The sequence below is a fragment of the Polypterus senegalus genome, chromosome 14 (assembly GCF_016835505.1).
Source record: "Polypterus senegalus isolate Bchr_013 chromosome 14, ASM1683550v1, whole genome shotgun sequence".
In the NCBI taxonomy this organism is placed as follows: domain Eukaryota; kingdom Metazoa; phylum Chordata; class Cladistia; order Polypteriformes; family Polypteridae; genus Polypterus; species Polypterus senegalus.
Genome location: NC_053167.1, coordinates 71,615,718 through 71,638,958, shown reverse-complemented (window position 1 = coordinate 71,638,958; position 23,241 = coordinate 71,615,718). Strand labels below are relative to the sequence as shown.

Here is a 23,241-nt window from a genome sequence, read left to right as displayed (position 1 = left end):
AAAACGGAATCAAAATTCAATGCAATCTTGAACAAAAGGTAATTCCAAATATTGTTTTTACTGAAGCTTTAAAGTAAAAGTGCAAATAATTAAATTGAAACAATTCCAAAGAAAAAAAGCTCTAAAAATTGTATATATGATTAACCAAACATGGGGGTTAGCGAGCGAAACGAGCAGGAGGTGGAGCCCCCTAGTAATTCATGAAAAAAATGAACTGGCCACAGACAGAACATGCAGTAACCTTAGAGATTATGCCAGGTATAAGAGGATTGCAGTCACACTAAATAACAGACCAACCCAATCAGTTAATCTTACCGCATTTCAGTTTACAAAGAAACAATTAGAGTTTAAAGCTGATGTCCAAATATTACATTCAATAAGAATAAAGAAAATGACTGCATGGTTAGATTTATCAGCAAGAACAAACAACCTTAAGACTAGGGACCTCACCATACCAGAATTTTTGTATGTGATACCAAATCCAGTGAAATTGTGCATTGCTTGATACGAATTCATCAAAAGGAGATCTACTGCTCAAATTAACAATATTGTACCTTTTTCTGTAATAGAATATAAAATAATCACTAACAGTAACAGCAGCTCTAAAACAAGGGTATAAACATCAAGTAGTTGCCCAGCTTTCATTTAAGTAAAATAGTGTTAGAATTCATAAATGTACAAAACAGATCAGACCTTAAATTTTATTATAGACATAGCAGAACAACCATAAGTCGATTGGGTCAGCATAGGATTTATAAAGCATTATGTTAACAAGAACAACCTAAATTTATCCTACAATGTGCACATTCGAAATTTGACAGTTTCACTCCAATAAATGAAAAATACTGCTTTTAGTATACACTAAAAATAAAAACTGAAATATTTTTGTATTTAGATTGTTGTATTAGAGAATTCCAAGATAAAATCCTCTAAAGCTGTTTTTCACAACAACATTAGCTGGTTAACAAACTTAAGTATTTAATTAGTAAGTTAAATTTATTTAATTTTCAAATATGTCAAACTCTTGGTGCTTTAACTGCCCAAAGCTGAACCTTTTTTTGTTTTTCTTTCTTTTAAACATTTGACCAAACTTTAAGGCTTCCTGTGTGAAATCAGTCTGGTCAGTTTTACATTAATGCATTATTTCAGAACTCTTGTAAAACAGTCTTTATTGTGCCGTTTTAAGATTATCTTATGTAAACAGATTTTGTTATTGCTTAGCCTCTGTACAAATCTAGAATTAGACAATTAACTGGAGTGATGTTACCTGTAACAAATTAATTAACAATTTAAATGAAACTTCTGGTTTTACTATATTCTGGCAGTTTTCCTCATGAAAATTACTTTGCCTTCAAAAAACAAACGGATGACACATTTACCATATACATTTTCGTATTCAGCAAATAAGTATGCTGTTCTGGCATCTCAGTGATTATGCATTTCTGTTAGCATAGTACTTCAGTCACTCTGGTTGATTCGTCTGTCTCAAGTTAACGACTGGCTCAGTAGTAATTACCTGCAGCTGAATTCAGTAAAGACTGAGGTACTAATTGTTGTACCTCCTATTCTTTATTCTAAGATTAGATTAAAATTATCTTCTGTCCCTCCTGTTACTAAGTGAAGTTTATGTAACCTTGGGGTTATTTTTGACCAGTCCTGACACTTGATTCATATGCAAGATCAGTCAGCTGCTCGTGTTTCTTTCATTTAAGAAATCTTTCTAAACTAAGAAATGCTGCTTCAAAGTCAGAACTGGAGATGACTGTTCAGATAGACTGATACTTTATTAATACCAAGGGGAAATTCACAAATTTCAAATGTTCATTCTTTTATTGCCTCACGACTTGATTACTATACAGTAATGCTCTTTATACAGGTTTGAATACGTAAAATGAAAGCTAGTATTCTTACTGTAATTTTGTAAACAATTTATCTTTAAACAAAAAAATAAGTTCATATTTGGAATGTTGTATAATTATAGTTTGGACAAAAATCAAATATCAAAAATAAGAGTGGTTGGAGCATAGTTTGTATTTATCTGCTGCACAAGGGAAAGGGTGCCATAAAAAAACCACTACATTTTTAATATAGAGATTAGTATTAAATAATTATATGACTGAAAATGGCTGGTCTTGCTTTGGGAAACTCATCATAAAACAGACTTCACCTAAATAAAAATTTCAAAATATAATCCCAAACCTATATTTACATAAATTAGAATAAGTTATTTAAAGCAGTACTACAAAAAGTGGTAACATGTAACGGAATAAATTAAAGAACAGAGAATTACCAACTCTAATAAAAATTTCCAGTAGCAAGTGGTGCAGTCTGTTTACACATGATCTTTGCAATGTTTGAATAATCTTTGAGCTTTACCAAGGAGTTAAACTACTTATTTTTCTAAAAATAAAATTCCACGAGAACAATCTAATTTAGCATTTAAAACACAACTTTTTCTGAGAGCAACATTCCTCCTTCCACAGTTAAAAATACAATTTTCACAAGTCTTTAAGGATATAAACTGTAAACAACTTAACAATAACTAGTTTTACCAAAGCACTTCTCATAAAATACACAAAACAGACAAATATACCAGAATGAGACATTATTAAACACACAAATACCAATATTAGCTAAGTATCTAAAATGTGTACACAAAAAATGTTAAAGTATGTTATGGCAAATTCTTTATCATATTACATCCTTGCTACAAAAAATAGCCCATACTTTCTAGTATTTCTGCAAACAATTATATATTTATAGGAGAATTTTATTTTTGCTATTTTCAGAAAAGATGATTTTCTTAAACTTACCAAGACATGTTACTTGTTATAAACTAAGACAAGCTGCAATATACACACTGGTGAGTGAAAACTAAAACTTCACTTTAAAACTTCTGTTGCAAGAGTCAGTTGACCAAAAATGACACAGATGAGTCCAAATTAAACATTTCATAGGGGTGCAACTGTGTGACAATTTATTACTGACTTCAATATATTTTAATATTATATGATTGAAAAAATATTTTTCATTCAGTAATAATAATAGTATTACCACATTTAAAGAAGAGATTAAAAAAAAATCATCTTTGTAATAAGAAATCGTTTTACTGTGCAGTTACTGAAAGAATTAAAATTATCAAATAAAATGGACTCTGATTTATACATACATAAACTCATACATATACATACTCAAACTAGTTGTGTTACCTAGCTTCGCCTGGAAAATGCCCCAAGAGTAAAGGACTTGGTTAACTGGGCCAATATTAGTTCACTGGAACTCCTTACTCTTGAATATGTTACAAACAACTGTCCATGATTAAAACATTTGTGCTGTAGACTAATCACTGCCTTTATTGATGGTTAGTGAAAAAACAAGTTTTACAGGAAACTGGACCTTTTTTGAATGAAAACCGTTAATTGGTAGGTATAATGGGAATTTTGGGTATAAATACAATTTCACCATATAGCACATCTTGTAAAATGGTAACATCAATCAGATCTGAATGCAACATTTTGATCTGTAATCTCCTACTATTACAAACATTTGGAGAGTTTAGAAAAAAAACATTGTAACACTAAATTGTGGTTTACTTTAAAGCTTATTACATACAGCATTGACAGGCTACACATTTATTAGGCACATGGAATAAACTGAACATTAAGAACTATATATATACAATGTCCACCCCCCTATATGTTCGGTCTGTGGGACACCCCCATACGGAGCTGTGCAACCATTTAAACTTACCAAGGCATGTGATTACTGAGCTCACCAGTGCAGTCTTTCTTCTTAAAGATATTCCAGACAGAAGATTGAAGTAATCCTATTGATTTACTGATGTCTTTAATGTTTTTATTCTTGTTTTTCAGCCTCATAATGCCTTTTGTCTCTCGGCTCTTGTCCTCGTGTTGAACAATGGCAACTACAGACTGAAAACTTAGTCTACAGGTAGAAGCATGCCTAGGTATCTTGGTTGCATGCAAAAGTTTGGATAACCTTGCTTAAAATGTTAATGTGAATAGTTAAGTGAGCAGAAGATGAAATCAACATTTAAGAAGGCATAAAGTTAAAGATGACGCATTTCATTTCAGCATGTTATGAAAGATTAGTATGCTGTTTTTTTATTGTATAGCTGTATAGTGAAAAAAAGAAAGGAGCACCATTAAAAAGTCTGGGCACCCCAAGATATTTCAAGTCTCAGATAACGTTTACCAAAGTCTCAGACCTTAATTAGCTTGTTAGTGCTAGGGCTTGTTTACAGTCATCATTTGGAAACACCAGGTAATGCAAATTGCAAAGTTGTGTAAATTCTCTAACTCCTCCAACCTCGTCCCAACAATCAGCAGCCACCTAGCACTCTGAAAAATAAAATAATTGATGCTAACAAAGCAGGAGAAAGCTACAAGAAGATAGCAAAGTGTTGTCAGGTAGCCGTTTTCCTAATTTTGTAATGTTGTTAAGAAATGGCAGTTAACAGGAACGGTGAAGGTCAAGTTGATGTCTGGAAGACCAAGAAAACTTTCTAAAATAATTGCTTATTGGATTATAAGAAAAGCAAATAAAAGATTTAGCAGACTCTGGAGTCGTGGGTCACCATTCTACTGTGCAGAAATACATGAACAAATATGACCCTCATGGTAAAGTCAGTAGCAGACAACCTTTCCTGAATCCAATCCAGAAACTTCAATGCCTGAAGTCTGCAAATTAACATAAACGAGCCATATGCATGCAAAAGTGGTTGGGTCCTACAACAATAACAATGATCCAAAACACATCAAAATCTACAATGATTACCTCTAGAGGTGCAAGCTGACTGTTTTGGCATGGCTCTCACAGTCCCCCAACCTAAACAATATTGAAAATCTGAGGATATATCTCAAAAGAACAGCACATGTAGGACAGCCCAAGAATCTTGCAGATTTAGAAGCCTTTTGCAAGGATGAAGGGGCAAAAATACCCCAAGTAAGAAATGAGACTCTTAGCTGGCTACAATAAGTTACAAGAGTAAAGGTCATTTAAACTTTTGTTTGATATTTTATACCTGTGAAGGATGGAAATAAAATTGCAATCTTGCTTCAAAATATTTAAGAAATTTATCATCTTTAACTTTATGCTTTTTGGTAATCAGTTCATCTTCTGCTCACTTAACTATTCACAATAACAGGCATTTGAAGGAAGGGTGCCCAGACATTTGTATGCCACTGTATATCTGCACTAAAGAAGGTCCCAAACACTATGGTGCCCTAAAATGGGGGAACCATGTATAAAAAAAAAAAAAGTGTTGTCATTTCTATATGGTGTGACCGAAGTGTATGTAAATGAATTTTAATTCTGCAATGTGCACTTTAATCCTGTCTGACTTGTATGCTTCCTTTTTTTAAATTGTGGAGCAGATTGGTAAATCAAGGAAAATATTCTTTGCCCCCTACTATTAAAGGGGTAGGCTTACATATACATACAAAAAAGACACTACCTTTAATACACGAGCACATTACCACATTTTCAGTTTACCTTCCATGTATACATTTTGTTTTTAAAAGTAATTTGCAAGTTGTAATTGTTAACTCACCACCAGGTGTTATATACTGGCGGTGGGGTTTTGTCCCCTCTAACATTAACAGCTATAACTCTACAATGTCACGCTGGTCCTGCTAAGAGTGATGGGGTGCTGGGAAAAAAGGTTAATGTGCTCTTGGATAGACAGTAAGTCTGAGTTTCCATGTGAACGCCCAACTAACTAAGAAATACAAATCACACAATTTCAACAAAACAAACTTACTCGATTTGTCTGAGTTATGATATAATGCTGGCATGTCCCCCATGTACATTCAAACGTATACCTGGTCCACTTGAAATGTCATTGGAGTAAAGTGATACAAATTAAATTATGTTTATTTTGTTTTTGACCAAGTAGCACATCAACAGTGACCTCAAGTTTCTCCAAATAGTTTGACCAGAAACCCGAATGAGAATGCACTGAAGTGAGAAGGTGAAACATAACTCTGAGTTTTGAATATTGCAAGAGTACACAAACACAGGGCACATGATGGTCACACACGATATTTTCAGGAAACTGGCAAATAAGGTCACCAGATAGCACAGCATATTCAGTGCAAAAAACTTTTCCCCTCAAAACAACATGCACATTTCTCATGTTTGCCACTGTACAGCACTTTCATCAATGGTGTGTATTATATAAAACTTTATCTTTGTTCTTCATAAGAATACAATAAAACTTTTCTTTTTAAATGGGGTGACAAGCATATAAAAATGATTTTTGCATAGAGTATTACTTCAGAAATTCAGTATTTAAAAGCATTTCCTAAAAACTGTAGAACTTCTTCTGTTTCACTCACAAATTTATCTGAAAAACGCAACATATATATTTTAATTCATTTCATAATTAAAGTTATGTCAAGTATAAATCTAAGAACTCTAAATGTGCAGAGAGCTGGAATATTATAAATTTAATATGTTTTTTATGGCGATGCTGCTTGCCACTGCTGTCAGGTCAGGACGACGCCCCAAAATCGCGTAGCGATTTAACAACTGGGTCTGTTTTAAGAGGACGTTTACAACAGTCTACTTTAATGACAAAGTAAACTACGGGAATAAAGAGGACATTTAGAGTTTAAAGCTGAAAGTTCCACTTTAATCACAAAATAGACATTTTCATTATGTCTTTATTTTTTGTTCTCTGTGGCTCAAATACGGTGCCATACATTCTGATGGTATTGTAAATGTGCAAAAAAAAAAAAAAATGGTGTTACTTTCAAAATATATCATGTCATTACTTTGAGGAATATGCGACGCTTGAAAATCAAAGCACCATGAATGCATTAGTATGTCGGCATTTTGCTTCACCACATCAAACCCTTCATCAAACATCAAAGCATGCACATCGATCCTGGAGGATCCTAAAAGCGGCTAGACTAGCAAGAAATTCAGGCAGAAATTCAGTGTTTGAATGCGGTGAGTTATGACGATATTCCAGAAGATGACATGGCTGTATTTGGATAAATGTGTATTGTTGTACATGAATAAATATAAGATATCCCCTGAAAATAAGCCCTAATGCAACTTTTGGAACAAAAATTAATATAAGACCCCGTCTTATTTTCGAGGAAACACGGTTATTTTTTTGTTCGTATATCTTCACTTAAAATAAATGTCTGGGGGGGAAAAAAAAAGACGCCACAATGTTACAAAATATAATTAACTTCATAAATGCTCATGTTGCTTTAATTACTACTTTATAGAATATCTGAATTTGCAGGTCCTTACCTATTCTGTTCTTCCAGCTTTGCAAGCAATTCAATTTCATCTGGACTAAGCTGAGTTGGAGAAGAAGGCGACAATGCAGGTGTAGACAGAGTTGTTGAAGATGAAGTAGTGTTTAAGGATGAAGCAGATGGACTTGCCACCTGACTAGCCATTTGACTGACAGTATGCGACACTGTGTTCTTCACCCATGAGAGAGTAGAACTGAACTTACCAGCAACCTTTTCTGTCGCCACCTGTGGAGTGAGAAGATTGAGTAAGTTAGAGAATAAACCTATGATAAAAAGTCCAAATATATACCATACATCAAAGTGCACATATCTGCATTGATCTTGGTAACGTAGAGAGTAGTTTCATCTGTGTAGTAGCAAGTATAAGTTGCTCCAGGTCTAATAAGTACCTTCGGTCTGTAGTAAGGCATACTCCTACTCGATACACAACAATTAATATCACTTCAAAAAATTGCTACGGACTGCCTTTTTAGGAAAAAAACAATTATGTAATTAATATACTAGATGACTGACAAAGTCAACAACACAGCACAGAGTCTTAACCTCAAGCACAAATAAAAAACAATAATTATAGAATCAATAAGAACTCCACTGCTCCACTATCTATATATCTAAGATGAACCATATACTAATGCAAACAATACACAAGAGAATGATGGAGGAGGTGGTTGGCCTGTTTTTCTACTCAAGTTTAATCAAACCAATTAGTACAACAACCACTGGTTTTTCCATTTAACTTTACACAAAACAATTACTACCACCACTGTTTAGCACCTGTCTCTGCCCTTTCTCACTGTAACAGCGGTTTTGTTCTGTATTTTCCTTCATTATACACCATAAATATTTGGCAAGGTTGACAAACTGAAGGAATCTCTTTCTAGGTATTTTCTTATGGAGCGGGGTGAAAAATACATGGAACATGTCAAGATTTTTCCTCATGATTAATACAAAAACACTGGAATAACTGAAACACGGGACTAGTATGGGAAATTACTTTATGTAATTTGGCGCCATCTATGGGAACACAGAAGTAATGAATCTTAATAAAATACTGCCTACATTCCCAAAACTAATATCAACACAGTGACAGAGATTCGTTCAATAAAAAAAAAGAAGGGGAATAACAGGAAATGTTGCAAGGAAAGGATTATGAGAAATTTGCAAAGAAGAAAACACCTTCTTAAATCCTATTGCTTTCAGCAGCAGTGTTAACACACACACACACACACACACACACACCCCCTGATTGGCCAAAGGCCATTTGTATATATGATATATTAACATTCTAAAGTTAATTATCTCTTCGTCCTGTAAAGGAAACTATTACACATCACTTCTGATTCCTCTTCATGTGTTTAAAATCTGAGCTATGCTGCCTACTATGAAGTTTCCAACTTGAATAATGAAGAAAACTTTCTGAAAGAGGTTATTTTAGGGACAAAACTGCAGTGATTAGTTAGCACCACTGCCTCTAAAGAGTATGTGTTAAAACCTAGACAGTGCCCAGGCAGAGTAGGTATATTAGCTCCAAATGTACACACTTTTCTCTTGGTCCTCCATGTTGTTTCCTACAACAAATGAAAGCAAACATAAATTGGCCCAATATGAAGAATATGGCTTGACTGAACTCTATGAAGGACTAACGTTAAGGATAGTTAATCATCTCGCCCCTAATACTTCTCGGAAAAACTCTGGCTGAATGTGAGTAAGAAAATATGTAACAAAGAATTTGACATTAAATATAAATATACTGGTGTAAATTGTAGCTTCAAATTATAAATTAGAATGTTAGGTTTAATGCTGTGTTATGCAATTATTTAGTAAATAAATTGGATCCAATAAAAATGAGTGCTACAAGTTAAAAACAATAAGGTTAAGAAACCTTGGACAAAAGTCTGTAAGAAACAAGTGAGGTTAAGTAAGTGTTGGGCTTTTTGACAAACTGGAATACTACATTGTCTAAATTAGTTTGCAGAACTATGAAGTTTATCATAGAGAATTTATGAGAGATCATGGAAATGTAATATAATGCATAATGCAGTAGGTCATAGTTCATTTTTCACTTCTGAATTAGAAAGTGACATTAGAGGAGGACACTAAGAAATGGAACGATGCATTTAATAATAACAGAGACTAGTCAAATGAAAATTGAGCAGGTGAAATGACATACCGTAGGTTTATTTGATAGTTGAGATTTGAGAAAGGGGTGTGACGATGTGGGTTCTGGCTCCACGCTCCCATGGCTGTTTGGGAACCCTGAACCCAACACCGTCGATAATGTTACCGAGTGAGCTAGTCAATGGAGGCAAATAAACACTTGAGCAAGGGGTGGTGCAAAAATGAGTAGTGCTTTTATTTAAAAGCAGTCAACAAAAACAGTGTTCCATAAATAGTGCAGATCTTCAAAATTCATTAAATAAATAATCCATAAAAAAAACACGTGGAGGTTAAAAATCAATAAAAAAAACAATCCTTTAAAACGTGAGGTTAAATCTTCTTATGGAAGCAGTCTTTAAAACAATAACAAATCCGGTGCCTATTTTCTGTATCGTCTCACCTGCTTATCCGACGGGCTTAGCAGCAGGCAAGACGCTCTCTGCAGCTGCCCTCCTACATCACACGCTCGAGACTGGAGACCTCCCGATCCCTGGCTCCGGTATGGCACTCATCCCAGTCCCAGGGAACTTGGTTTCCCAAAACGGCCAGGTCGCTCACGTTGGGGATTCCCACCACCAAGTCTCCCGACTTCGCTGCCTTTCCATGGCCTCTCTGCGCCAGTCGCCTTCCCTGGTCACTCCCGCTACCTGATCGCTCAGCGGGAGCGACATCAACACAAACACCTGGGTGTCGGCCTAACACCCAGCTTCCACGCAGCTGTCCACGAGCGCTCATGCGCCGCCGTCCGCCGCTCGCGGCTCTCTCTCTCTCACCGACCTGCTTCCTCTCCTGCTCCCGATAACCTCCGTCCTCTCCTTTCCTTTCACTCTCCGATCGTTTCTCCCCCCTTTAAAACCGACTCGCGCTTCTTTTAAAATGACGAGGGCCACAGCAGCTGCAGCATTAGCCACGGGACAATCATGAATGTGGGCAGTTCCTCACCTGTGCACTAGGTGAGAAACGCCCACACCCTACGGATCATCCCGCGGCCCACTATGGCCCAACGTCCCCTCACTAAGCCGCGAGCACATTGATTATTTAAAAATGGCCTTTACTCAACGAGCTGTGGACCCATATCACCACAAGGGGTTCCTTCCTATGACCCCCCCCCATTTATTCATTTGATGTAATGACATTATAAAAACATTTCTGCTGTTTACATAGCGACTCTCAAAATTTTAGCTTAGATAGATGGACTTATGTTTAGGGGTCCAGGGGTGAAATAAACAGTTAAAATAGTAATGTGTCAAACTCTAATTTAGAATTGACTAGCACAATACCCGTGCTTCGCAGCGGAGAAGTAGTGTATAAAAGAAGTTATGAAAAAGAAAAGGAAAAATTTTAAAAATAACGTAACATGATTGTTAATGTAATTGTTTTGTCATTGACACGAGTGTTGTTGTCATATTTATATATCTATCTATCTATATATATATATATATATATATCTATATCTATCTATCTATTTTAGCGCAAAATACCCACGCTTGGCAGCGGAGAAGTAAAAAGAAAAGGAAACATTAATAAGAATGTAACATGATTGACAACGTAAATGTTTTGTCATTGTCATGAGTGCTGCTGGCATTATATATACATACACACACATATACTATAGGGTGCGAAACAGGCAAATACATTGATTTTCTAAATATATAAAGTCAAAACTTGAATAAATAAAGTCACCGCTGGAATATATAAATTCAAAACTTGAATATATAAAGTCAGCGTCAGAATATATAAAGTCATCGCTGGAATATATAAAGTGAAAACCTGAATATATAAAGTCAGTGTCGGAATTTATAAAGTCATTCGTGATTATATATAGTCAACATCAGAGTATATAAACTCATTCCTGAATATATAAACTCAAAATCAAAATACATGGATTGAAACAACTCTGAACTGAAGTAAGTTAACAAAAACGTATTCAGAAAAATAAATTAAAAAAAAAAACACTGTTCGGTTAATGTTTTGAAAATGATGCATTTACCCTGCCCAGGATTGGTTCCTGCCTTGCACCCAGTGTTGGCTGGGATTGGCTCCAGCAGACCCCCGTGACCCTGTGGTCGGATTCAACGGGTTGGGAAGTGGATGGATATTGCAGCACTGACTTTGTATATTCCGACGATGACTTTATATATTGAAGTTTTGTCTTTATATATTCCAGCGCTTACTTTATATTGTGAGCTGGAGGGCTTTGCTATTACGTGTGGGGACGAAACTTCACTTTGGTAACTGATCATGCTCCACTTCAATGGTCATACCGACAGAAAGATACAAACTCTCGCCTCATGAGATGGTTTCTGGGCTTACAACTTTAACCGTTTCACAGTAAAACATCGACCAGGTTCTGAACACGTCAACGCAGACGTATTATAAAGACTAAATGAACCTGGTACAGAGAGTCGCTTGGTTCACAGAAATGTGAATAAAGCTGAGGGGGAGGGTGTGAGCTGGAGGGCTGATCGCACCCCAAGAAGATAGACGCCTCTGGGAAAACCACAACCCCTGAAACACAGACTACCTTCACATTGCTCCTTACTTTCTCACTTGCGCTATAACGCGTAATGCAAACCTCGCACGATACTCCGCTAACTTAAAAGCCTTGTGCAGCACCTGTCAGTTGAAAATTGATTGTTTACTTGCATCGCTGTCTCTCTCTGCTCCTAGCGGAACTGTCATCTCTGACTTGTCATGGAGTACGTTTAAGCTCATGTGTTTGCAGTGTTAAAGAATCCTTCTTGTTTCTACGACCTCCTGTGTCTCTGTGCAAATCTGTGACCCAAGCGTGACAATATATTCCGACGCTGACTTTATATATTCAAGATCTGACTTTATATATTCGAGTGCCGAGTTTATATATTCCGACGCTGACTTTATATATTTAAGTTTTGACTTTAGGTGGCAGTGTGACGAATTTGCTTCGGAAGACGCCGTTAGCCGCAGAGCTCAGCCCAGAGTGAAATGAGGTAAATGGGAGGGAATATGATGACGTGACTCCTCCACCCGCCTTAACTGTCAATCCCCCACAAACACAGTCTCACGGAATTTGCATAAGCACACCCCTTCACCTGCAATTTTAACTTAGTTACAAAGTGATCAAAACTCTGGTTTATATCCTGCGTCCTCTTAAACTTGTATCCCGCATTACCCGTGGGCATGAAAAACGCCAGCAGCAGCCTGTCTATGAACTTAATTTAAAGTTTAGGTTTATACCTTGCTTTGTTTCCGAAGTAGCTGCACTGATAAATATGGTAGTATATGTCACTCGCTCGCTTCTTATTGTTTTGCTGCCTTCTCAATTATATAATGCATGTTTTCTTCATAGTGCTTTGACAGTCGGTTCACGTGATTACGTGGGCGGCGTGATGATGTCACACGAAACTCCGCCCCCACGGCTTTCCAGCTCAACTCCATTACAGTAAATGGAGAAAAATACCTTCCAGTTATGACCATTACACATAGAATTTCGAAATGAAACCTGCTCAACTTTTGTAAAGAAGCTGTAAGGAATGAGCCTGCCAAATTTCAGCCTTCTACCTACACGGGATGTTGGAGAATTAGTGATGAGTGAGTGAGTCAGTCAGTGAGGGCTTTGCCTTTTATTAGTCTGTCTATATCTATCTAGTTATCTATCTATCTATATATCTATATATCTCTATATCTGTAGGTGTAGGTAGAAGGCTGAAATTTTACAGGCTCATTCCTTACAGCTTGCTTACAAAAGTTAAGCAGGTTTCATTTCAAAATTCTACGCGTAATGTTCATAACGGTTGACAACGTTAGCCATGTTGAACTTTCTTATTTATGGCCCCATCTTCACGAAATTTGGTAGGCGGCTTCCCTGCGCTAACCAAAACCGATGTATGTACTTATTTCAGTGGTATGATGCCACTGTCGGCGGCCATATTGAACTTTTCAACGGTCTTTGTTACTCATGGGCCCATCTTCAAGAAATTTGGTACGCGGGTTCCCAACGCTAACTGAATCCTACTTATGTACATATAAACGTCCATAGCCTGCAGCTCGGTCACCGTGTGAGTCGGCGTTGGGTCCCCCATCCGAACGCCTCCCACATCGTTGGCTGCCTGCCTATATAAGGCCGTTCGTCACTCCAGTCTCTACATTCCCTTCCTTGCTTCGCCACAGGATTCACGTCTCCCTGCTGATAACTACAGCCTTTTTATTTAATCCACTGCTTCTCCGCTGTTTTATTGTTCATTTATTACGATTATAGTTATTGTGTAGGTATTTTAGACTTACTTTACATTGTTCAGGTACCCATTTCCTTTATTGTTCCAACCGTATCCCCATTAACATGTCTATCGAGGTGATCACCATCGATCAAAGAACTGTCAATTACCGAGTGGTTTCCATGCCCGGAGATGGCACCTGCCTTTTCCATTCTCTTTGTTACATATTGCATGGCCATATCAGGCTCACTCTTGATATCCGGAGGAACATTGTGCCTTATGTATTGAATGACTGGGACAGGTTCAAGGTGTGCACTGATGATGGTACAGGAGATAATTATTCTACACAGGCGCACTAGAAGAGTGAAATGCTTAAGCCCTTCAATAATGCATCTGCATATGAGTTGATGGCTGCCGGTGAATTGTTCGGTTGTCGCTTTCAAGTGTACCGAAATGGCCAAATATTTTACACCTTTTGACAACCGCCAATGCCTCTTAAACATCTTAGATTGACAGGTGACGATTTCAGTAGTGGACACTTTGATGTTTATGAATGTTTAAACTCTCAAAAGCTGGATGTAAAGTTATCGATGAAACCGGTTGTATACTTACAACGCATGACAGATGCCGAATGTCTCTTCAACACAAGTCCTACAAATACTTTCGTAATTGAAACAAACCATGAAACTCAAACCGATTATGACAGCAGCAATCCAAGCTGTGAGATTTGAAACAAGATTACTGTTCACATGGCCAACTGTACGTTGCATGCTCAAGAGTAAGCTCAGCGCACAGCTTGGTCATATTACAACCGGAGGGCCGAACTCACAATTTGGTATACAAATAGATCCTTAACAAATAATTATTTCTATATTTTCCCTCAGTTTAAAAAGGTTCAATTTTCTTCTTAATAAAAATTTTAAGGCAGTACTTCGCCACTGCAAAGCGCGGGTATTTTGCGATAGATAGATAAGATAGATATCTCCAGACTTTACTATCCACATTTACTTTTACAATTTATTAAAGAACAATAATACCAGTGAAGATAAATACCATAGCTTTTAACTTTCTATACTTTCTCTTCATATCTAGAGTGACTGAAGTAATAAAGTAGGTATTAAGAGCACCTGGAGCAGTCGGATGTTTGCCATACATTCTGATCTGCAAGGTTTATTAAGGCTGAGGATGACAGCTTCATCCAATAGTAGGGAACTATCTATCTAAATAAAGCATTTTTGGTTGATAAATGGCCTATAACCACAGATGTTGAGTCTTTGTATGTTTGAATATATTCAGAGAGACCAAAGTAATATTTAGGTCCGAGATATATTTAAAACATTGTAGGTTGTTCGTGCCCATAATAAGGAAGTCTCTTGAAGCACTAGGGAAAGTGGACTTTGTATGTTATTAATACGAATGATACTTTTGTGGGTTAAAATGCTAGGGAATAAGGTGCATGTGTATATGTCTTTCATACAGTACTTTTGTGGTTAAGGTCTGTGTGTATGTGTTAATCTTAAGGTGTGACAGTAGAGCAACCCGGTAACAAACCTAATGAACACAATTATCCCTAGAAAATAGGTAATGGGTAAGTAGAGTGGAATATCATGATAATACAGAGTCCTACCTTAAAAGGTGGATCTACGTCTGTTATCATAGATGGGAACTTCTCTCAGCCAGCACTTGTCATACAAGGAATTCCTTGAGATTCAGTTTTGGCTCCTCTTATTTTCCCCGTTATATGCTCCCCCTGAGGACCATCTTTCAAAAACATTTTTCGTTTACCAGTTACTCTGATGACGCAGCTATACCTCAAAGTGAATCAGGACAGTTCATCGGTAAAAAAAGTTATGGAGTGCTTTGAGGATATTAAATATAGGATTGTACAAAGGTTCTTACAATAAAATTGAAAAGAAGTCATTATTTTGGTTCTACCACATTGGCAGCTGAAATTGGCACTCTATTAGGCTCCTTGTCAGAAATGATTACAATGATATCAGGAACCTAGGTATCATCTTTGATAAGCAAATTTCTTTAGTAAAGGTCAGTTTTTTCCCCAACTGAGGCAACTTTCAAAACTAAACTCTCTTATTTCACAGAGAGACTTAGAAATAGTCGTCCATGCCTTTATCATATCTCAGCTAGACTACTGTAATTCCTTATATGTGGGACTGCCCAAAGACTGCCCAAAGTCTGCTCTGTTGCGACTTCAGCCGATTCAAAATGCAGACAAATTTTTAATTGTTTCCGAAAAAAGAGGATCACATCTCCCAAGTATTAGCCTCTCCCCACTGCTAACAGTGAGGTGTTGAATTCATTTTAATATTTTGTTGTTTGTTTTTTGCCTGTTCGCCCTGTGTCTGCATGGGTTTCCTCCCACAGTCCAAAGAAATGCAGGTTAGGTCCATTGCAGATTCTAAATTGTCCCTAGTGTGTGCGTGCTATGCAGTGGGCTGGCACCCTGCCCGGGGTTTGCTTCCTGCCTTGCGCCCTTTGTTGGCTGGGATTGGCTTCAGCAGACCCCAGGTGACCCTGTAGTTAGGATATAGCAGGTTGGATAATGGATGGATGGATGGATATTTGTTTTTAAAGCCTTGCGTGGTCTTTTTCCAAAATACATCTACAAGTGCCTTCACCCCTACTCAGCAACAAGAGCATTAAAGACAACTGGACAACTACTCCACGTAGATCCAAGATCTATGTTGAAATCTAGGTGGAGCTGTTTCAAATGTTGCTCCTGGGCTTTGGAATAACTTGCCTTTCCACATTAGGTCTTCATCCTCTACCAAGGATTTTAAAACTCTGTTTAAGAACTACTTGCTTTTTTTCCACCTTACATTGTGTATAATGGCTTGTGAGGGATGGTTTTAAATTGGTTGTTTTTAATAATTTGCTTCTCTAAGATTGTTTGTACTGTTTTTATGTTAATGCTCCTTTATACATAACTTTGGCACAACATCAGTTGTTTTAAATGTGTTCTTAGAAATAAATGACTGACTGACTAAATCAGGACAATTTGATCACACTTTACTTGTAGAGAGTGGGAGAAACTGTCTTGTATAAAAAGTTCTCAACCCCTGTCACTATGCAACAGAATTCCTGTGTTTACACTGGCAAATCATATTCTTTTTAATCGCTTTACTGTTATCACAGAGATTGCCCATTCACAGCTAATCGCAAGCACACAGACTTCCCCAAGTTTACTTGTCTCCAATATACAGCAGCTGTTGACAAGGCATGGTGGAATACATGTAGTCAGAGCATGAAGACGAAAAGTGACTTGTCAAGTTAATGACAGTTCTTCAGAAATAGCCAGTGACTGCATTATACAGCGGACACAAGTTCTAGTGATAGTGAAGCCTATATAAAGGTGATGACTTTACTCACCCGGTAAACTCTAATACCTCTTCTGAATGTGTGTGGTGTAATAAGAGCTTTAAAAGGTACCATTCACTGATCTACAGGGTGCTAAACAGTAAACTAATTCTGTGAAAATAATATGATGGCCCTCTTTCATTGAATGTTTTCACGAAATATAAATCAAGCCTTTCCCAATAAACCTGAAACACTAACACAAAAACTAGATGGGTTCTTAGCCCACTAGAATGAGGAAAAAAAAAAATCAACTTTGGTGGAATCATAAATAAGTTAGGTACAAGCTGTACTGTTTGAACGGCAAGGTGGGAATGTAAGAACATAAACAATGACAACATTCTCAATTTATACTCCATCAGAGCCTTTGATGCAGCAATTGTGTCTTTGCTTGAAATTGTGTAGGTCTGTCCTATTGCCATCATAGGTTCAACTACTAAAAGCACATCTTGAAGATAAATGACAAATTTATCAAGACAGTATGGGAATAAGTAGGATGGAGATGGTCCATGAGGATATAAAACATTTAGTTTCAACTTTCCAGTGCTGGGCATAGATTCTTCAAAAAATCCAAGCCATGTACCTTCCTCTCCAGATGTTGTGGGACAAGCCATAGGTTGAAGATCAGGAGGGTCTGCTAAGTCACTACTGGAAAACTAAGACTGACAGGATCTGTTTATTCTTAGGTGTGAGTTTTGATAGTCTCATACAGCAATTTCTGCAAGATGCACTAACCTGACCCCTAAACTGAAACACATCTCAATATGGGAATCCCTGAAGCATATGTAAACATTCAAAACGCTGGGCCACCTTAAATTCCCTTGCACCTCCTCAGAGTCTTTGTTTTGCAAATGTATCAATCAGCACAGGCAACAAGTTGCCTGCTATCCCATTACCCACCAAGTCACACGCAAAATTACCAGAGATGAAGTCACTTTATCTGGGAGTTAGGTGTCTGGAATTGTATTGGGTAAATATATCATTATTTGCAATACATAAACATGTGTGTTCCATGTCTACAACGATCTGTGTAAATGTAGGGTAACTGGAAATGCAAGGCAACAAAAATTCTGAACACATAACTAAAACAGAAATTTTCATGTTATAGTAATAATTGATAAAAATGTTGACATGAAGTGTATAAAGTGTGAAGACTTAATTCCAATTATCAAATAAACACTTTAACAAAAGGTATGTTTTTATTATTCAGTTTTATTCTCTCAGTGACAGTCACGTGGTACAATGAACTTGCCTCTCCCTCTTTTAGTTGATGGCATTTATCTCCATTCTTTTCACAGGAGCAGCGCTGTGGCTGATGCTTGCTCAGAAATGTTTGTTGTACTGGCAATCAAAGAAACAATGTTCCATGACCGCTATCAGACTGGACAAAGGCAGGACCGTAGCAACAGCCAGCTTCTTCACAGCACTGCTTTTCCATCAAGAAAGCCCAATAAAAATATAAACAAATATAACCTTTCATGAACTCCCAAAGCAACAAGTAATTGGTAAAAATACACCGAGACAAAATAACCAAACCATAAACCTTGGTAGCAACACAAAAGCTATTTTTCTAAAATATATTTTGATTTATGAAAACATCTGTTAATTTTCAGTGTCTTGTTCAATTAAACACAATAGGAAATGAATAAATTCTAATGTAGCAAGCAATAAAAACAAAACACTTTCTTTAGTCGTGCTCCCAGGTAGACTTACAGGTCATTCTATGTGAATTGTGTAACATCTCTCCAGATGGAAAATGTTAGCTTGACAAAATCATTTATTAATACTTGCACACTTGATGGAGGTGCAAACAATACTTCTAACCAAGGAGGGGCAATCTGATGCTACGGTAAGTGTAAAATTATACTATGTCAAAGAGTCTTACATAAGGTGTAATCAACAGAAATGGAAAACAAAACATTCAGTGATTCATTACTCCACCTTGTAACATGAAACATTTGTTAGGAGACACTGTAAATTTATCTGTTGTAGATGTACACAGAAGTAATTCCATCTTAGCAGTAACTCTGGCATCCCTTTTTGTAATTTGCTGCATCCATTAACTTTTGAACGTTAATATTCTGATCTTACTTTCACAGACTGCAGCAGACATTGCAAACACCATGGGGAAAAAATGCTGGCAGTTACATAATTAGTTTGTGACTCCGTACATTAGTTTCACAAACAACTACACTGTAAATATATCCCTGAACGCACATCTTGGTAAGTCATTTAATTTAATCGCAATTCAACAGTAATGAAAAATAGAACAAATTTTAAACATACATTAAACTATTAAAAAAACAAGCAAGGCATGCATTCAATTAAGAGGGATACCCTGAAAGTCTTGCAAAAATATTAAACCTGTAAACGGCATGCATATATCTTTCTAAAACCATTTACACATACACACAGTATATTTTAGTTAGCTCTACACCTCAAACTACAGAACTTTACAGTTTAACCAGTTAGTATATTAAAACTCAAATTACATTAGAAAAAACACTGCAATGCCAAGCCATTCTAAGCTTTTTTCTTATTTTTACATGTTCATGACTAGTGTAAATTAGACAACCTCTTAAAATGTACAGTATTTAGGCAGAACAGAGTACAAAATAGAATTGTACCTTGCCGCACTACTAAACTCAGCCACCTGCAAACTTACAAACTCCAATAAAAAAAATGCAAAACACTACTGCAAACGTTTAAATTTGAAAATTAAACTAGAATTTATTTTCCAGCTGTGCAAAATTACACACAGCTCTTCTGTTCTTCTAACATCCTCATAAAATTATTGGTTTTTCATAAATTTTTAAAATGCATGGAACCCTGAGTTTATCTTTGCAGTGAAATTTACAGTAAAATAAAGTATTTTAAATACTGAAACCATAAGCTACTCTTATTTTTTATAAAAACAATTAACAAAAGTTATTTTCAAAAATGTAAATATGTTGTATTTGTTACTCTTTAAAACCCCAAAATATAACATTTGGAATGCTGTCTTGTTTAATGACACCACAAAATTACTTTATGGCCTTCTCTTTGTTTTTTGCACATTTTGCACTCTGTGGCTTTTTTCACCCCAAGAAAACTATGCTGGGATTATTTGAATGTAGGATTATTGTAAATAATTTGGAAGGAGGAAGCACTAAATTAATACTGTATTATTAGAGGTCGCCTGTCGCCAAAACTTCCATGCTGCAATTGCAACAAACGTTTATAAGGCAATGTATACATTTTACCTCTTACTGCTGAATAACTTGTAAAAGTGTTTTTGCACTCATGTTTGCTTATTATTGAAATAGTTAGGTTTACAAATAACATCAAAATCCTCCTTTCTGCATGTAAATTTTAGAGTGGATTGACCATGTACCCATGTCCTTCAAAGAACTTATTAATGCCTACTAGATAAAGATGCTCTTAAATACCCTAGATAAATAAAACTGTTGATTAAGCTGGTGTTTTCACGTATGGAGCCCAGAAAGTCTGGAATTACCTATTAATTATGAACTCGGTGCCTATACATTTAAAATAATGCCAATCATCCACAATTTGTCAAAGAATGCTCTTTTTGGAGCTGCTGGTGAAGCTACCCATGTAATTTTATCCAACAGCTGTAATATCTGCAATTGGCCGTCATATAGTTTTATTATTTTCCTCTTCTCAGTGATCTGTGGTGTAAACATTTTTGGGGACTTTGTATTTGCTGAGCTCCATTAATATTATTGCAAAGGGGCCGCCAAATGATGCTTGCACTCTTATTTTAAAGTTTAAAAGAACATCCACCCAAAAGTAGCATTTTCTTTTATATATTACTTACCTACTTTAATTTTAGTGAAGAAAGCACATAAAGAATATTCAAACTGAACACACCCGACACCAGTTCTGGACCACAGCAAACAATGTTGAAAATGTCCAAAGGAAGTAAAAAAAAAAATAATAATTCTCACGTAATTTGTGTTGCATAATCCACGTGTCCATACTCCATTTGTATTTCAGAATTAGCAAAATGACTACATTTATTGCTAAAATTCTATTGATATTCTCTACAATACATTGCGTTTGAACTGCATACAGGATTCATGACCAATGAATGAGGAAAAAAGAGGCATATCTTCAAATCATACAACAGCGGATTTGTGCCATCACTTGTCTAATATTGCACTGGAGGGAAAACAAAAACCCAAGAATCAACACAGCAGTTACAGAGCAGGAAGGCAATGAATGGCCTATATATCATGTGCAGATTTTTCTGTTTCACACAGTGCCAAGCAGCTTCCAAAGCACAAGCACAAAACAAAGCACAGCATGGCAAATTTAATTCAGAACAATACAGTTTACATATCTGTAAATTACTTCAGTATGAAATCTTCAAAAAAAATTAATTTTCCACTAATGTAATACAGTAACCACTAACTGTGGGGGCTAAGCTCCAAGGTCTCCTCTAACAAAGTGAAATCTACCCATAGTCACAAGCCAATCTGTAAAATCAAATTAACATTTTATATTTAATTATCACTATGTGACAGTGGCTAGCAGTGCCTTTCACTCCACAGGCATACTGTATAAACGTCTTACTTATTGTAAACATCAAAAGCATTCATATTAGAGGTCTTGAATAAAAAAAAAATCATTACAATCAAAACCCTACCTGTTACCTAGACTATCTTGACTTTAACAGATATAGGCATCAGAGTCCAAATTCCCAGACACGCTGTGATTTTCTTTTTATTTCTTATTATTGTAGCAAACTTGGATTTATACATGTTGTACTCATGGCCAAAAATAGCAGGGCATTTCTTTGTGTCTATCACTTTCTTTTTATCTACATGCTCACTTACACTAGAACTTTGAATATACTGTTTATGAAGTACTCCCACACAGGAGGAGTTAAGTTTTTGAGGTATATGCTGCTTTTTAAAGTTCTTTACTGGTAAAACACCACATCTATAATACTCAATAAAGGCAGCAAAAGTAATTAATGCATATTGCACTTTACTTTATCAGCAACAATATGGAAGGTTTATCAAAAAATATAAAGCTTTCTGTAGAACTTTTAAATAATAAATTCACATTATAAAATATATTTTAAAATACATTTAAAATTATAAAACAGGATCAAAATACATTACAGCCAAAATTTATATAAACTCTTCAAACTGCCAATACCATTTACAAATCACAGTCCTTGATATTTTCCAGAACTAATATTAAAGGTACATCCTTTGTCTTCTGGTAAAATTGTTTACTTTAGTTATGTTTACCTGCCACACATGTAAGCCAACTGAGCAATAGAAGATAATGATAATAAATATATTTTAAAAAAAGCCCTGCAAATAATAGACCAAACACTATTGGTAGAAAAAAGCAAATCTGCAATTTCCTTTCTGCTCATGATGTGTTGTCAATTTAAATCATGCACTATGTTTCAAATATGAGAGTTGCTCAGGGTATCAACGTGAACATGAAAGGGGTAGTCTAATGTGTTAATACATAGTTATTACAAATAAGCTCCTGTACACTAAAGTGTGAGTAATGTGTTTCTGGCATTTATTTTTTATGTGTTAATTTACAACCTATCAACTTGTTTGCCATAAAAAACAGGGGCAATCATCGAACTTCTAATACTAAAGAATAATGTATCAGAGATTCCCTTTTGCGAGCGCTTTGAGTAGTGAGAAAAGTGCTATATAAATAAATATATAAATTCTGTCTTGTTCCTATTAACTTTCATTCCTCTTCTCTCTAGGGCATCTCTCCACCTCTCCAGGGTCTCTTCAACCTACTCTCTCTACAGATCACAATGTCACCTGCAATCATCATAGTCCACAGAACCTCCTGTCTAATCTCATTTGTCAACCTGTCCAGCACCATGGCAAATTAATAAGTGCTCCCTGATGTAATCCCATCTTCAACTTGAATGCATCGGTCACTCCTACAGCAGATCTCAACACTGTCACACTTCCCTGCACAACTCTTACATACTTCCTCATAAAATAACACAACTCCTCTCTAGGAACCGTATCATATGCTTTCTCCAGGTACAGAAAGACGCAATGCAGCACATTCTAGACTTCTCTATACTTCAACACCCTCAGGGCAAACAACGCATCAGTTTTGTTCTTTCCTGGCATGAAACCATATTGCTGCTCATTAATCATCACCTCCCTTCTTAATGTTGCTTCCACTACCCTTTCCCATAACTTCTTGCAGTGGCTCATCAA

General features: G+C 36.2%; 1 protein-coding gene across 5 annotated transcripts in view; it reads right to left on the bottom strand.

Moving 5' to 3' along the window:
* The window catches only part of evi5a (ecotropic viral integration site 5a), a 227,267-nt gene that overhangs the window by 189,416 nt on the left and 14,610 nt on the right, over window positions 1-23,241 (bottom strand). For 4 of the 5 annotated variants that reach the window (XM_039734778.1, XM_039734774.1, XM_039734777.1 and 1 more), the window contains exon 2: window positions 7,288-7,520. In XM_039734778.1, the coding sequence (XP_039590712.1) occupies window positions 7,288-7,439 (152 nt within the window). In that variant the 5' untranslated portion in view covers window positions 7,440-7,520. Of the gene's footprint in view, window positions 1-2,813; window positions 2,872-7,287; window positions 7,521-23,241 lie in introns of those variants that run through there. The other variant, XM_039734776.1, reaches the window with a different exon arrangement.